A 15,958-nucleotide genomic window follows, 5' to 3' on the forward strand; every position below is an offset into this window, starting at 1 on the left:
AAAATCGAGTAAACAGACATAATTTACACATATGGCAAAGTATTTGGGCCATTTTTTCCATGAGTAAAGGGTGGAATATAATTAATTCGTGGATTCCTTTTGGGTTCCAAATTAATCTGCCACATGGGAGGTTTCTGGGTTATGCAGGGAAGCTCACTAAATGACTTAACTTGCAAACCTGCTCCGTATTTATAAAACTTGTAAACTAAAGAAACAACTCTCCCTGCTTTGGCATGTTGTAATGGTTATCTATTGAAATTTCACTAGATTAATATAAATAATACAAAACAATACACATTCCTTGTGACTTCATTCATTGAAGTTAGTCTATTTTCTTATAGGCATTTTTATTGTGAGGATTTTCACTGGCATTTTGTTTTTAACATGCAGAGAAGGGCTTGGAGAAGCATATGATGGAGACATCGCTTTTGCTAGTGCCCTTGAAACATTTGGAGGAGGGCATAATGATCCTATTAGTGTGGCTTTTGGAGGTTAGCATCATTCTTGTAACTTGTGTCTATGGAATTGCCTTCATTAGAGGGAGTTTGTCAACTCCTTGTGTGCTTGAATGTTTGCCTACCCTTGTAACTGTTGCTTAAGTGCTTAAGTGCTTACTGTTCTTCATAGAAGAATATCTCAATAAATCAATCCCATAAATGTACACCACAACCTGCCCTTATAAAATGATGCTCCCAATATAATGCTGTTCCGTCCATTCTAGATCTGGTTAAACACTTAAACCATCAGCCGAATTGTTTTCTGATCTCATGATCCAGATGAATAAGATTAAGGCTGATAAGGGACCAGGCATTAATCTGATCTGATTCCATTAAGAACCCAATCCATTATATTGGAGATCGGCCTCAACTGAAACTAATCAAAGAAGTATGCTTCATTGATTCATTCTACTTTCCTTCATCACATCACCAATTTTGGTTACTCATATGTCATCCCTTCAACTTTCCCACTTTTTCTGAATGTGCTGTTTCTTGATTGCAGCACTCTGTTCCATATATAATTGCTGTTTTTATAGCTGTTGTAGAATATTTTCCTTTTAGTATCATTGGTATGCACTGGTTACTAGGGCTGCAACTTGAGCAGTCCCAACCTGAGCCTGGCCAGATCCAACCTGGGCCCACCTGAACAAATACATACATACGTACATACATGCATTTCATTTATATAAAAATATCGTTTTTCCAAATTATGTATACATGCATATGTATAAATATGTATACCTTTGTAAATGAAATTTGCACATATTTCCAAGCAATTCTACTACCCACAAAACCACAAAGATGGCCATATAAAAATATATTCATAAATTCTTTCAAACCTGACCAACCTGCGCAAAGGCTGACTAAGGCCAGCCTCACCCAGCCTAAGCCTGAGGTTTGAACCTTTAGAGTTGGGCCTGGGTTAAGCTTCAACACAACTGAACCCACTCGAGTTGCATCCCTATCAATTACATGGCATTCTCTCCATGCTCTTCCCCTTTTTGTTAAATCATAACATAATATATACTTGCCATTTTATCAAAGAATTTGTTGAAACTATTTTACTTCTGAAATTGGATATGTTTTTGATTTGAAAAAGATATTTTTGGCCACTTGCTTTCATGGAATTATGCTTACTTTACCTTGAGGGTTGATAAATCTTATTTCTTTTAGGTCCTGTTATGACCAAATTTACAATTGCTTTGAGAGAAATTGGAACGTACAAAGAAGTCCTTCGGTCTCAGGTAAAGGTCTTTATCAAGAACTTGAATAATCTCCATAGAAAGTTAGATGTTGTGTAAAGTAAGTGATTGCTTTTCATAGCAAGTTGTCTCTGTTAACATCACTTTGCTAAAATTCAATTTAAATAATATAAGTGTCATCTAAAATTCAATTGAAAAGCTATAGCGGGATTTCCTATGGGAAGGGGGTGGTGAAAAGAAGTGTCATCTAGTAGGCTGGAATCAGGTTTGCAGGGCAAAGGAAGTTGGTGGATTGGGACTAGGTCATATCAATGAAAGGAACTTGGCCCTTCTTGGAAAATGGCTATGGAGGTATCCCTTAGAGATGGAAGCGTTGTGGACAAAAATTATCAAGAGAAAGTATGGGAGGCATGCCAATGGTTGGGATAGCAAGGTTCACTTGAACCAGGTCAAAGCCTCTAACCCTTGGAAAGGTATTGCTTCTATCTATGACCTCTTTTTTGGTTCTGTTAGATATCAGGTGAGGAATGGAAATGGAATCAAATTTTGGACTGTTATGTGGTGGGGAGAGGACACCCTTGCTAATTCCTACCCTAGAATCTTTATCCTGTCCCAATCCAAAGAAGCCACAGTAGTCTCTAGCCTTAACCCCTCACCCTCGGGAAACAACTTGGAATCTAAACCTCAGAAGGTCTTTAGGAGAAATAGAAATTGCTGATATAGCTAGTTTGCTAAACTCTCTTAATGAGGCTTACATCTCTCTTGATACCCCTGACCAGAGAATCTGGAAACTTAATCCCACCGGCAAGTTCTCCACTAACTCCTTTTTCAAGGCTCTAGTGTCAGAAGATCAGGGGCCTCCCTTTCTGGCTAAGAAAGTTTGGAGATTACACATCCCCCCGTAGAGTCTCCTTCGTGTGGGAAGCCTGTTTAAAGAGAATAAACACCTGCGAGTTGATTCAGAAAAAGTTTGAAGGCAGATTATGCATCTGCCCTCATGTCTGTCCTCTTTGCCTTGGCGGTGGGGAGACAACCGATCACATCCTTCTCCATTTCCTAGTCACTAGGAAGATTTGGTGCTTCTTCCTAAACCTAGTTGGTTACAGCTGGGTGTTCCCGGAGAGGGTGGTGGACATCTTGTGGCAATGGCAAGGCAGAGGGCTAGGAAAAAGAGGAAGATTTTACTGGAATACAGCGACCCATGCAGTCTTGTGGGGCATTTGGGAAGAAAGGAACAATAGAACTTTTGAAAATAAAACTGGAAATGTTGAAGATTTAACTTCCTACATCACATATCTCTGCAACCTTTGGGTAATCAATTCTGAAGGGTTCAAAGGTCTCTCCCTAAATGATCTCCAGAGCAACCTTCTAGAAATCCTACACTCCTCTCCAAGATCTGAGTGGACTATGAGACGGTCTATTAGAGAAGGAGGAGAAATGACTCTAAACTTTGATGGTAGCGCCCAAGGATCGACAGGTCAAGCAGAAATTGGATGTGTAGTCCGAGGGAAAAGGGGAGGAATATTTGTTGGGGTTACAGTAGTCCGATTGGGTGGGCAGATGCCACAAAGGCAGAGGTCCTGGCTACACACAAGAATTCGCCTTGCAAATACTATAGCTTGGTTACAGGAGAAGGGAGGGCCCTGGAGACTAAGCCCACTTCTTAGCTGAAGCCAGGGATATCTTAGGCTCTATGAATGTGAAGCTGATTTGGATTCCTAGGGAGCAAAATTCTGTTGCTGATAACCTAGAAAAATCAGGGGTCTCTAGAGATTTCTTGTTTAGTGACATTTGTTTGCCTTTGTAATCCTACCAAGCCACTCTTGGCTTTAGTACATCTTCTCATGTACTTATGTTTTTTCTTCTTCAATAAAAAGTTACTTTTGCTTCAAAAAAAAATGACATAAGTGATCTAGATGCAATCAATAAAATAAAGAGTGGCCTATATGCTTTTTTCCATTAATATTTCTTCACCAAGTCTTGTTTTTTTATAAAGGATTATATTGATAAAAGGTAGTAAAAAAGAGAAACAAAAAGCTAGAGCCAAGGATACAATTACAACCCTAACTAAGGATTACATGTAATGTTCACCCAATGGTTGCAAAAGTTAGAAAAAGAAAGACCGTTTAATTCCTTCAAAATGGTGCCCATGAAAAAAAAATGTTTTTTCAATCTTTACAATCAGCCTTTGGGCCTTTTTCTGCTCCCTTGGAAGATGCTTTTGTTTTTCTCCTTGCAGATGTGCCAACAAATAGCAAAGGGAGCGAAGTTCCATAGAGTTCCTTTTTTACTTGTTTTTTTTTAATTGAAACCTCTAGTCAGCCAAGAGTGAATTAAACTCGCAAGGTTACCGGGAATGATCAATTTCCACCCAAATAACCAAGGTCCTCCGCAAGATTGTCCACCTCTTCTTCTCCCCAAAACCTTTCTTTGAGAAATTCCATCTTGAAGAAGAGATCTCTCCAGGGAGTCAGGGACTAATACCACTTTTATTTCCTTGGTGCCAAAGAAGGAACCAAAGACCCAAAGAATTATAGGCCAATAAGTTTGATTGGGAGCCTTTTTAAAATTATCTCAAAGGTTCTATCTAAAAGACTAAAATTGGTCCTCTTACCCTCAACAATCTCTCCATTTCAAGGAGCTTTTGTGGAAGGAAGACAAACTATTAATCAAATCTTGGTGGCCAATGAGAATGTTACAAAGAAAAGAAGGGGTGGTGAGAAGGGTCTAGTATGTAAGTTGGACCTAGAAAAGGCTTTGATTTAGTTGATTGGAATTTCTTACTAGAGATTCTATCTAGAATTGGATTTGGTGCAAGTTGGACCTACTAGGACTCTTACATACTTTGTTTCTGGATGAAAATCTTGAAGACTCTAGAATTTGGTCACCTCTCTTGATGGTCTATTCAGTTGCTCTTCTATTTTCAGCATCCTAACTTGCCTACTTTTTAGGGGTAAACATCCTGGTGAAAGAGATTTGGTGTAACCTATTCTACTTAAAGTTAAAACCTTTTGTTGGGAAATTTTCCTTGGATAAATTAATACTTGTGATATGAGTAGTCGTACAAGACTATAGATATTCTTTAGATTTTGAACGGAAAATAAAAGAAAGGAAGAGAAGAGGAGAAGAGAAGAAGAGAGATAGAGAGGGAGAACTCGTGGAAGGACTTTTGAGAGAAGAGAGTGGTTGTTGTGTTAAAACAGCCGCCCCACCCTTTGAATTTATATACATAGTTTCCTAATTGTAAAAGAACTTAATGCTTACATGGCAAGATAAGATAATTAAAAACTAATCCTAGATAAGATAGAATAAGATTAAAACTAATCCTACTAGGAAAGCTGATCCTAATCAATGACTTAATTAAATCTAAGTACAACTCAGGTTGTCACACGAGTACACTAATGTGGGGTCCACATTTTCCTACACTCCCCTCAAGTTGGAAATAGATGTTTGTCATTCCCAACTTGCATAGGTCTTCTTCTAACTTCTTACTTGAAGCAGCCTTGGTGAGAAGGTCTGCAAGCTGCATGTCGGAGGTGATGTAGGGGAGGCATACTTCTTGAGATGTAACCCTTTCTCTAATAAAATGTCGGTCCACTTCAATATGCTTAGTTCTATCATGCTGTACTGGATTATGGGCTATATTAATGGTAGCCTGATTATCACAGTACAACATTAGGGGTTTCTCATTAACAATACCCAATTCCTCAAGTAATGATCCTAACCATAGAATCTCAGCCACACCATTTGCCATGGACCTATATTCAGATTCAACACTGGAACGAGAGACAACATTTTGTTTCTTATTCTTCCAGGAGCGGATTACCTCCTACAAAGGCATAATATCCAGAGGTAGATCTTCCATCATTAACACACCCAGCCCAATCAGCATCTGTGTAGACTTCTATCTTCATGTGGTCATTTTTCTTGAACAAAATGCCTCTGCCTGGGGACCTCTTCAAATATGCTAATATCCTCTCAACCGCAAGGAGGTGAGTAGTTCTAGGAGAGTGCATATACCGACTTATTGCACTGACTTCATAACTGATGTCAGGTCGTGTGAGGCAAAGATAGAGAAGTTTTCCAACTAACCGTTGGAACATAGCTTTATCTTCAAGAGGCTCTCCACCCTTTGCACTAATCTTGTGGTTCTGTTCAATAGGTGTGTCCACAAGCTTAACTCCCAACTTTCCTGTTTCTTCTAGCAAATCAAGGACATACTTTCGTTGAGAGACAAAAATCCCATGCTTGGATCTAGCTACCTTAATGCCCAAGAAGTATCATAGGTCCCCTAGATCTTTCACCTCAAACTCTTGATGAAGAAGTTGCTTAAGAGACTCAATTTCACTAGTATCACTCCCTGTTACTACAATATCGTCCACATACACAGCTAGTGAAGTTATAGAAGAATCCACTTTCTTAATAAACAAGGTGTGGTCTGACTGGGCCTGTACATATCCGAACCTATCAAGGGCTCGTCTGAATCTGTCAAACCAAGATCTGGGGGACTGTTTTAGTCTATATAAAGCTTTGTTCAACCAACAAACCTTTTTTCCTATCTCTGTACCATAAAATCCAGGAGGCTACTACATGTAAACTTTTTCCTGCAAGTCTCCATTGAGAAAGGTGTTTTTAACATCCATCTGATACAACGACCAAGAGTAACTAGCTGCAAGAGATAATAGGACTCTAATAGTGGTCATCTTTGGTACTGGTGCAAAAGTTTCTAAATAGTCAATACCATTTGTCTGAGTAAATCCTTTTGCAACTAACCGGGCCTTGTACCTTTCAACAGAACCATCAACATTATGTTTCACAGTGAATACCTATCTACATCCAACCAGTTTCTTTCCTTTAGGCTGATCAACTATCTCCCAAGTATTGTTTTTGATGAGCACATCCATTTCTACTTTTATTGCATCTTTCCATTCTGGTACTTCCAATGCTTCCTGTATTGTTTTGGGAGTGGGAATATCAGCAATGGATGCGAGAAAAGACTTATAGGAGGGAGACAAATGATCATAGGACAAGAACTGAGAAATTTTGTGAGCTGTGGATGTGGTGCAACGGCGCTTGCCCTTACAAACTGCATTGGGAAGGTCATGGTCATCTAATGAAGGTGAAGGCTCCATGGTGGGATGTCTCTCATCTGTAGTATCTGTGGTACCTGGATCTGGATCTGTAGAAGTAACTGGGGCTACTGTGGTACCGGGATTTGGATCTGCAGAGGGGATTGGGATTGGCCTGCACTGCTGATGTTCGAAATCAACCTGTCTCCATCGTCTGTGATAGATCTCACATCCCTGCACCTTTGACAACCTTCCCTATTACACCCTTCTTCACTTAATGAGATTGGTAAAGGAACTTCTGATGAGCTGCTCCCAGCCTCACTATTCCCCCCTTGAGGAGAAACCCTTGGATAATAGGGTTTATCCTCAAAGAAGGTGACATCCATTGAGACTAATCTTTTTTCAAAAGTGGGTTCATAACGACAATATCCCTTTTGAGTTTGGGATAACCAAGGAAAATACATTTGGAGGCTTTAGGATCAAATTTGGAACGATGAGGACCAAGGATTTGAACGAAGCAAGTGCACCCAAAGGTTTTGAGTGGAATGGTAAACAATTCTATATTAGGGTATAAAAGGGTAAATGGAGGTTTCATGTCAAGAACCCGTGAGGGAATCCGATTGATGAGATAAACTGCTGTAAGAACAGCATCCCCCCAGAAATGTATAGGCACATTTGAGGTAAACATAATGCCTCTGGCTACCTTCAATATGTGTCTATTCTTTCTTTCAGCAACCCCATTCTGATGTGGTGTATGTGGGTTAGGTACTTTGATTGATAATCCCATGATCAAGCATGTAGGAGGCTAATGGGTTTGCAAAATATTCTTTTGCATTATCGGATCTAAAAATTTTAATTTTAACCCCAAATTGGGTTAAAATCATTTGATGAAAGATTCGGGTTTGTGCAAGAACCTCATCTCGAGAACGCATAAGGTAAACCCAAGAAAACCGAGTATAATCATCAAGATATAACAAGAAATATCTGTACCCCCATGGTTGTGGTATGATAGGGTCCCCAAACATCGGTATGCACAATTTCAAAAGGAATATTGCTTTTGTTGTTACTTAATGAATATGTTGTCCTGCAATGTTTTGCAAGCTCCCAACTTTCCCACTTCAAACTAGACATCTAAATAGATTCAAACAAACTAGGAAACAAACTCTTTAAAGCCTGAAATGATAAATGGCCCATCCTATTATGTGAAAGCATCACCTGATTAACAGACTGAGAAACAAAGGATTTCTTAGTTTCACTATCTTCCTGATGAGCACTTCCTCCAAGTAGGTAGATTCCATTTGTCTTACGGCCAGTCCCAATCACCTTCCTTGTCTCCAGATCCTGAAAAACACATCGATCCGGAAAAAAGGTTACTGAACAATTATGTATTTTTGTAATGCTACTAACTGAGAGCAAGTTAGTATTAAGCTTAGGAACATGCAGGACAAAGGATAGGGAAATGGCATCAGACAACTTGATGTCTCCTTTGCCCGAAATAGGAACAAGGGATCCATCAACTATGGACACTGTATTTACTAGAAGATAAATGATAGGTAGAGAAAAGTGATGGCAAGCCATTCATATGGTCAGATGCTCCTGAATCTATTATCCAAGAGAGTTTTGTATTACTTGGAGCTGAAGCATGATAAGGTGAGGCCCGACTACCTGATTGAGCAAAGGATGAGGTTGAAGGAGCTGATGGTGGCTGAGGAGATAAGACTGAGTTACTAACTTCACTTTCCAATTGTTAGAGCAGCTCGGGCAGCAGCTAGGGTGTCTAGAGGAGTGCCTCTTGAGGCCGTTGAGGCTGCACTATCAGTGTTGATAGCCATATTGGCATTCCCCTTTTTGTTTTTGAGTTTTGCTGGAACTAGATGTGGATGCAACTTCCTACAAGTGTCTTTAATGTGTTTAGGTTTCTTGCAATGTTCACAAACTAGGTCATTTTTAGCCTTTTTCTTCATATCCCTTTCTTTATCACCAGACTTGGGTTTAACTGCTGCCAGGGCAGATTCGAAAGGCTGCTGCTGTAGCATAACCTTTCTCCTTGTCTCTTCACTATGCACTAGGGAATAAGCTTGAGATAGAGTCACACTTTCTCTTGTCAATAGCTGCTGTCTTACAATATCATACTCAGAATTTAGACCAGCTAGGAACTCAAAATACTCTGTTAGTTTCAACTTGCCTTCTGTAAGTCTGTGCATCTTTCTGAATCTCCCATTCAATTGTTTCAAGGTGGTCAATCTCATGCCATAAAGATTTTAGGGTTGAAAAATAAACAGAGACATGTTTCTCTCCTTGTCTGAGATTTTTAACCTCACATTTCAGCTCATAAGCCCTAGCAACATTAAGGGGCTGAGAGTATGTTTCTTTCACAACTTCCCATATTTCTTTAGCTGTTTTTGCACATAAATAATTTCGGCTGATGTGTGGCTGCATAGAGTTGCACAGTCATGTCATCACCAAATAATTTTCCTGAATCCACTTAGCATAAGTGGGATCCTCCTTGGTTGGTTCCTTCACATCTCCCAATAAATAGTTCAGCTTTCCTCTTCCCCCAATGGCCATCATGGCTGATTGGGCCCACTCTTAAGTAGTTTGAACCATCAAACTTTATGGTTGTAATCTGAAAGGTGTTTTCAGCCATGCTACCTGAACCAGCCCCAAAAACACCCTGCCCTTGGTTTCTAAACTCCATTATTAATCAGAATACTTCCTAATTGCTGTACTAATCGGCCTACTGGGTCTGTAACAGGTAATAGTGGGTCTAGATGGAGGCTTCTGATTCAGAAATCCTAGTCGGTCTATGGAGACTGATAGCAGTAAACAACTGTAACAGTCCTAGCTCTACTGGATCTTCCAAAGAGCAAAGAAATTGAGGGAGACAAATCTGATTACCTCCCTGAAGCAATACCAGCCCTGAAACTTGAGGGTTTTCTCTTAAACTCTAAAAGGAATACATAAAAGGATGGATTTTTTCCTAACCATACCTCTTATATCAAGGTATCCTTGCTGCCGATTTCAAGAAAAGCTTGAAAACCTACCAGAAAATTCTGAGAAACTCTGATCTTGATAATCAACTTCAGTCTTGAAGAGAAAAACTGATCTTGAACCAGAAATCTTCTGAAATTTTGATTGCCGCCTCTTGTCTTGATCAAGGACTGATCTTGATCCTCTAGTCTTGAAAGAAAAAACTGATCTTGAACAGAAATCCTCTGAAATTCTGATCGCCACCTCTAGTACTGATCAAGGATTGATCTTGATCCTTTTCTCTTCCTCTGATTCTTCCTGGTTATCAAAGATACGATCCAATCTTTGGACTGCTGCTGTAGATAACCTCCAAGAATCAGCCGAAGAGAGCTTTTTCTCTATTCTTCCAGCCTTAGGCATTTCTCATGTGGTCGGCTAGATCACACTCACATGTGAAGCCCTAATCTTGGCACTGATACCAAGTAATCGTACAAGACTACAGTTATTCTGTAGATTTTGAACAGAAAATAAAAGAAAGGAAGAGAAGAGGAGAAGAGAAGACGAGAGATAGAGAGGGAGAACTTGTGGAAGGACTTTTGAGAGAAGAGAGTGGTTGGTGTGTTAAAATAGCCACCCCACCCTTTGAATTTATATACATAGTTTCCTAATTGTAAAAGAACTTAATGCTTGCATGGCAAGATAAGATAATTAAAAACTAATCCTAGATAAGATAGAATAAGATTAAAACTAATCCTACTAGGAAATCTAAGTACAACTCAGGCTGTCACACGAGTACACTAATGTGGGGTCCACAGTTTCCTACAATTATGCTGCAGAGAAGAAGGCCTGAGAGTTGCCTTTCTTCTCACATGTGCTTTTTATTCCGGGCTAGTGATGAAACTCTTTCCCATTTACTAATTTCCTATCATTTTGTGAATTGCATTTAGGAGTGTTTTTTTTCTCTCTGGTTGCAGCCCCCCCTCCTCCCCCAAAGATGTGACTGGTATTTTCAATCCTAGGCAACCAAAGAAAGAGGGAGGATCTTGTGGAAAGTTACAAAGGCAGCAGTAATTTGGGTGATATGGGAAGAAAGAAATGGAAGAGTCTTCAATGGAAAGAATATATCCTTGGAGGAGTTATTGGACAGCATCAAAATAAAGGTGGCACATTGGGTAAAAACCTTGGAAAGCTTTCAAGTGTTCTCAGTTATTGATATCTTTAGAGCTTGGTCAGAAGTGGCACAATCCTCTAGAGGAAAAGAAAAGATAAGGCTGGAGTGGAAACCTCCAGAAGGCATCAAAGTAAAGCTGAATTTTGATGGGAGCTCTTTTGGAAATCCGGGCATGCCTGGAATAGGTGGTGTGATCAGGAATTCTGAAAGCAGAATGTTGGCTCTTTATTCAAGTCCCATTGGAGTGGTGAACTCATTGAAAGCTGTATTGTTAGCTTCGCTACAAGGTCAGTAAAACAACTGGGGTACAGACAGGTGGAGGTGGAAGGAGGTTCAAAATTAATTATTTCATGGGCTAATGGTAGCAGTCAGACTCTGTTGGCTCTTAGATATGCTTTTAGGGAGGTGGAAAGTATTGCTAAGGACATCATTACTGAATTTAATTGGGTGAAACTGCATACAGGTTAGGTGATTCCCTTGCTAAGCAGGGAGTTATGAGACATGGTTTGTTTTGGGCTGCAATGTAATTTTGAGTGTAGCTTTTTGGGGTGGCAGTCTTTCATCTTTGTATTAACTTTTACCTTCAATCTTATAATAAAATTTCTCTTTTCTGATCCAAGAAAAAAAAGAAAGAAGGTTAAAATCATCAAATCCAGAAACTACTTGAAAGCTGACCAGTGGACATTTCACAGAGAAAGATGGTAACATTTGCAAATTGCAAATAGGAAATCACTCCCCCTCCCTGGTGACTGGAGTTAAAACCTTCTGCTAATCCTAACACTTCCGTCTTTCATATCAATCTTCTAAGGGCTTCAACGACCAAAACAAAGAGAAAAAAGTGATAATAGATTATCTTGTCTATGGTCCTTATCTTCAATGAAGTGTCCTTCAGCTGTGACATTGATCATGATGGAAAGCCACAGGGAAAAGATACAATCATTCGTCCACTTTCTCCATTTCAACACAAATCCCAACCTTCTCAGTAAGTAATCAATAAATGAGTGGCTTATGTTTTATGTGCCTTTTGCATATCTATCACTTTTTTTTCCTGATTTCAGCCTCAATTCAATACATTCATTCACAATTATCATCTTATCTAATATCTACCTACCTTCAATAAAAGCCCCTTGTTCCTCTACATGATTTGCAATTTTGTCAAGAGTGGATGCATTGGCACAATCAATTATGTAAATAATTTATTCTTTATCCACAATTAATAAATTTTTCTAGTTACCCATCAAAAAAATTTGGTGAAATGCTGAAATCCCATCATTTTTCTAGGGATGACTAAAAACATTATTTGAATTGTTTTTCCTCTCATATTGCTTAGATATTTTGAATATCAGCAATAAATGAAACATTTATGGTTTATATTTTCAGAATATTGCTGATATTTTGTTAAAATCATCTGCAAGTACGTGGAACTCATCATCATCATCATCTAAGCCTTATCCTAACTACATGGGGTCAGCTACATGAATCCTGTTTTGCTATTCCATTCTGTTTAATGCCATGTCCATTGTTAAATTATGAGTGCTTAAATCATTTCTCATTATTTCAACCCATGTCCTTTTTGGTCTGCCCCTAGCCCTTCTAGCCCCTTCAACTTGTAAATGAACATTTTTTGGAATCTTTTTTTTAGTTAATGATGATTTACTATTCTAATGTGATTGACTAGTCACTATAATTCAAGAAAAAGGACATGCAGTTAGAAAAGGAGATTCTCAATCTAATGTTTTTGATAACAAATACACTGAAGCTTTGAGAATCCCCTATTTGCTAATCTTGCTCATTCACATCCTAATAAAAGATATTTTTGAAAGGCAATTAAAATTATAAAATCATTTTTTTTCATAGGGATTAATAATTTAAGACCCTAATATAGAATTGTTTGGACTTGCCTCAAGGGGCTTGGTACAAAAGTGGCTTCTAGAATCAGCAATGCAAAATATTTAACATTAGCTATTTGAAGTAATACATTTGGGAAAAAAATAAAGAGATTGACAGTTTACATGTTTGAATATATTTTATATGTTATGCTTGATTTTCTTTTTAAATATTCATTTTGAATATGCTTTACATGTTATATTTATGTATTTTAATTTGAGATAATAGTTTTTTATTATGTTTATTTTTTTTTGTTTTTTAAATTTTTGGCATTTTTTGGCATATTTTGCATTTTTGTGCCTTGCTTCAAAAAGGCGCCTGCCTCACCTTGCACTTTTAAAACACTGCTCTTCAGCTGATTTTGAGAGTTCTTATTTGTCTGCATGGAATTTATTAAGCATGATTCATTGTGATATCTTTAGATTTTTCTCCACTATATGTTTGTTTTTCTCCCTGTAAGTTATTATGTTCATGAGATTTATGTAACTGTTTCTCTCTGCTGACAGTTCCTAAATGTTTGATCTCAGGTTGAGCACATGTTAAATGACAGGTTGATGCATTTTGTCAATGTTGAATTACATGACATCAAGGTATTATTTATTGCCGAAAAAATTATCGTTTTACATCTCATGGTAAAGGATGTTCATTCTTCATGTAATTGGGTGTAATGTGAGGAGGAAGGACCCAGACATGAGACATCCAGTGTCAAGAAATAATTGCTTGGGTTCAGGTAGACAGGTGCTTGAGCAGGATTGAAGTCATTGAGTTGAGGAACATCACAACCTGGGGAGACTTCTTCTATCAGTATTTTGTTGGACATCTTGTTTATGCAGACCCAAATACTAAGATGGTAGAATTGTGGGTATCAGTGGGTTGGAGATCTAGTTACAGCCTAACAGTGGAGGCATCCAGTGTCGAGAAATAATTGCTTGGGTTCAGGTAGACAGGTGCTTGAGCAGGATTGAAGTTGTTGAGTTGAGGAACATCACAACCTGGGGAGACTTCTATCAGTATTTTGTTGGGCATCTTGTTTATGCAGACCCAAATACTAAGATGGTAGAATTGTGGGTATCAGTGGGTTGGAGATCTAGTTACACTTACATTGGCTGGTGTAATTACCCAATAGTGTTAATGTTTGATGTGAGTCCTTTTGTGTTTCATATTTCTGCCCAAAGATGTGGCCATACAAGTCAACAACAGCAGGGTCGTGTTTGACAGTCTCAGGCTTGATTTGTCTCCCTGGGACTGGCTGTAGGTGCCATTAAAACCCCTGCTTTATAGACCAAATGGTGGCTTAATATTTTTGTAGTTCCACTGCACATATTATGTAAGTTGACCTTTGTGGAGGTTGGAAATTACCTTGGAGCTTTTGTGAAGATAGGCAACTGAAATGTGGAAGTGGAGTGTTGTTGATTAATGATATTGGTTTGGATTGATATTAGTTCTTATGGTGGCAGTGTTTCTGGGAGAGGTCATTGAACCCTTGAATATATGGATTTGGTTGGTTATTAGGTGGTAAATTTGGTGAATAATGTCTTTGGTAGCACTTTCCATATGTTTTGCTAGTTGTGAGGAGTGACAGTAAAATTATGCAGCAATTCCACAGCTATGGGAGTGGAAATGATGATGTGGTATACAGTGAAGGGGTTAAAATCCTCTTATCTGTTGATCAGGTGGGTCCTAAATTGGGGACCTGGAGGTTGGAGGTTGAGGCAAGGGGGTTTCAATTTTTAATCCCCATTCATTGCAGGATTATAATGGTGTGGAGTCTGGAAACTTCCAGATCCCCTTGGCAAGGTAGCAGGTTGGGCTCTGACAATGGGTTTGGTGGGCCAAGGTGATCAATTCAGATGTTTCCGTGTGCATTATTGGTCCTCTGACATGGCCTTGTTAAATACAGCGAGGGCTTGCTTTAAGGCCCTTGGGAGGCCATGGATACAGCCATATAGGGGGATCACCAAAACCTAAATGATTATTTCAAGAATCTGGGAGGAAAATTTTACTCTAAGGATTGAAATATGCCGTAAAAGAGAAAAAAAGTTAAAAGTGTTTCTTTTGTTGTGTGTGAGTGGAATATAAGGGATAGTGATTCAGTGGTGGAGAAAAAGAAAAATTAAAGGTTTTTCTAGGAACCCCTTGCAGTTTGGTCACACTTTTTGCATTCAAAAGCTGCTAGAGTAGGTGGTGGAGAACAAGGTTTGTGTGGTGAAACCTTCAGCACAAGGCAAGTATTTTGCTAAATTTACCAGTGGGAGGAATAGGTTAAAATAGAAGAGATGTAGGGATGATCATGGACCGCACTAGGCTGGGATTTTACCGGGTAATAAACAGTTTGTGGGGGTAATTGGGCCCGGCCTGGCCTGCATCCTGGGCCACATAGCATGGCCCTAGGCTGGGCATTTGAGCTTGCCCATATAAATTAATAAAAAAATATATTTTTTTAAAAATAAAATGTTAGTTTAATTTTATAATAAAAAATACAAAACATATATATAAAAAATTATTGTACATATTATCTTAGAAATATCAATAGGAAGCTAAAAGAGAAGAGAGGAGAGAAGAGAAGAATGAGAGGCAAAAAAGTCTTGCTGGTTGCACCAACAATAGTATTTATACTAGGGCGATCAGAAAATAAAAGGAAAATTACAAAAGTACCCTTATGGTACTAAAGGTGAAGTGATTCCTGCCTTTTAACACTCCCCCTCAAGAGAAGAGAGAAAGAGAAGAGAGGTGAGAGGACTGAGAGCCCAAAGAATTCTGCAGGCGAGTGCAGTATGTTATTATTTATACTAGGCTGCTCGTACAACATAAAATATGAGGAAATTACAAAAGTACCCTTGCTGTACTAAACATGTATACAACAACATCTGTCAACAAAACAACATCTATCAACACTGCCCCTCAAGTTGGAGCATAGATATCAATCATGCCCAACTTGTCACAGAGATCATGATGTCTGGAATGGTGAAGCCCTTTTGTAAAGATGTCTGCAAGTTGGTTCTCAGAGCTGACATAGGGAGTTCATACTTCGCCTGTGATGACCTTCTCTCTGATAAAATGCTTGTCAACTTCGATGTGTTTTGTTCTATCATGTAGCACTGGGTTAGCAATAATGTTTATAGTTGCTTTGTTATCACAGAATAGAGTCATAGGCTTGTCCAC

At 38.7% G+C, this 15,958-nt stretch overlaps 1 protein-coding gene across 6 annotated transcripts in view; it reads left to right on the plus strand.

Moving 5' to 3' along the window:
• Window positions 1-15,958, plus strand: part of LOC104592757 (ADP-ribosylation factor GTPase-activating protein AGD3-like) — a 125,825-nt gene that overhangs the window by 45,096 nt on the left and 64,771 nt on the right. For 2 of the 6 annotated variants that reach the window (XM_010252229.3, XM_010252231.3), the window contains exons 3-5: window positions 391-491; window positions 1,671-1,747; window positions 13,324-13,386. In XM_010252229.3, the coding sequence (XP_010250531.1) occupies window positions 391-491; window positions 1,671-1,747; window positions 13,324-13,386 (241 nt within the window). Of the gene's footprint in view, window positions 1-390; window positions 492-1,670; window positions 1,748-12,289; window positions 12,376-13,323; window positions 13,387-15,958 lie in introns of all 6 variants that reach the window. The other 4 variants (XM_010252230.3, XM_088901461.1, XM_088901462.1 and 1 more) reach the window with 3 other exon arrangements.

Source organism: Nelumbo nucifera, chromosome 3, assembly GCF_055504915.1.
Source record: "Nelumbo nucifera cultivar China Antique chromosome 3, China Antique-T2T, whole genome shotgun sequence".
Classification (NCBI taxonomy): Eukaryota; Viridiplantae; Streptophyta; class Magnoliopsida; order Proteales; family Nelumbonaceae; genus Nelumbo; species Nelumbo nucifera.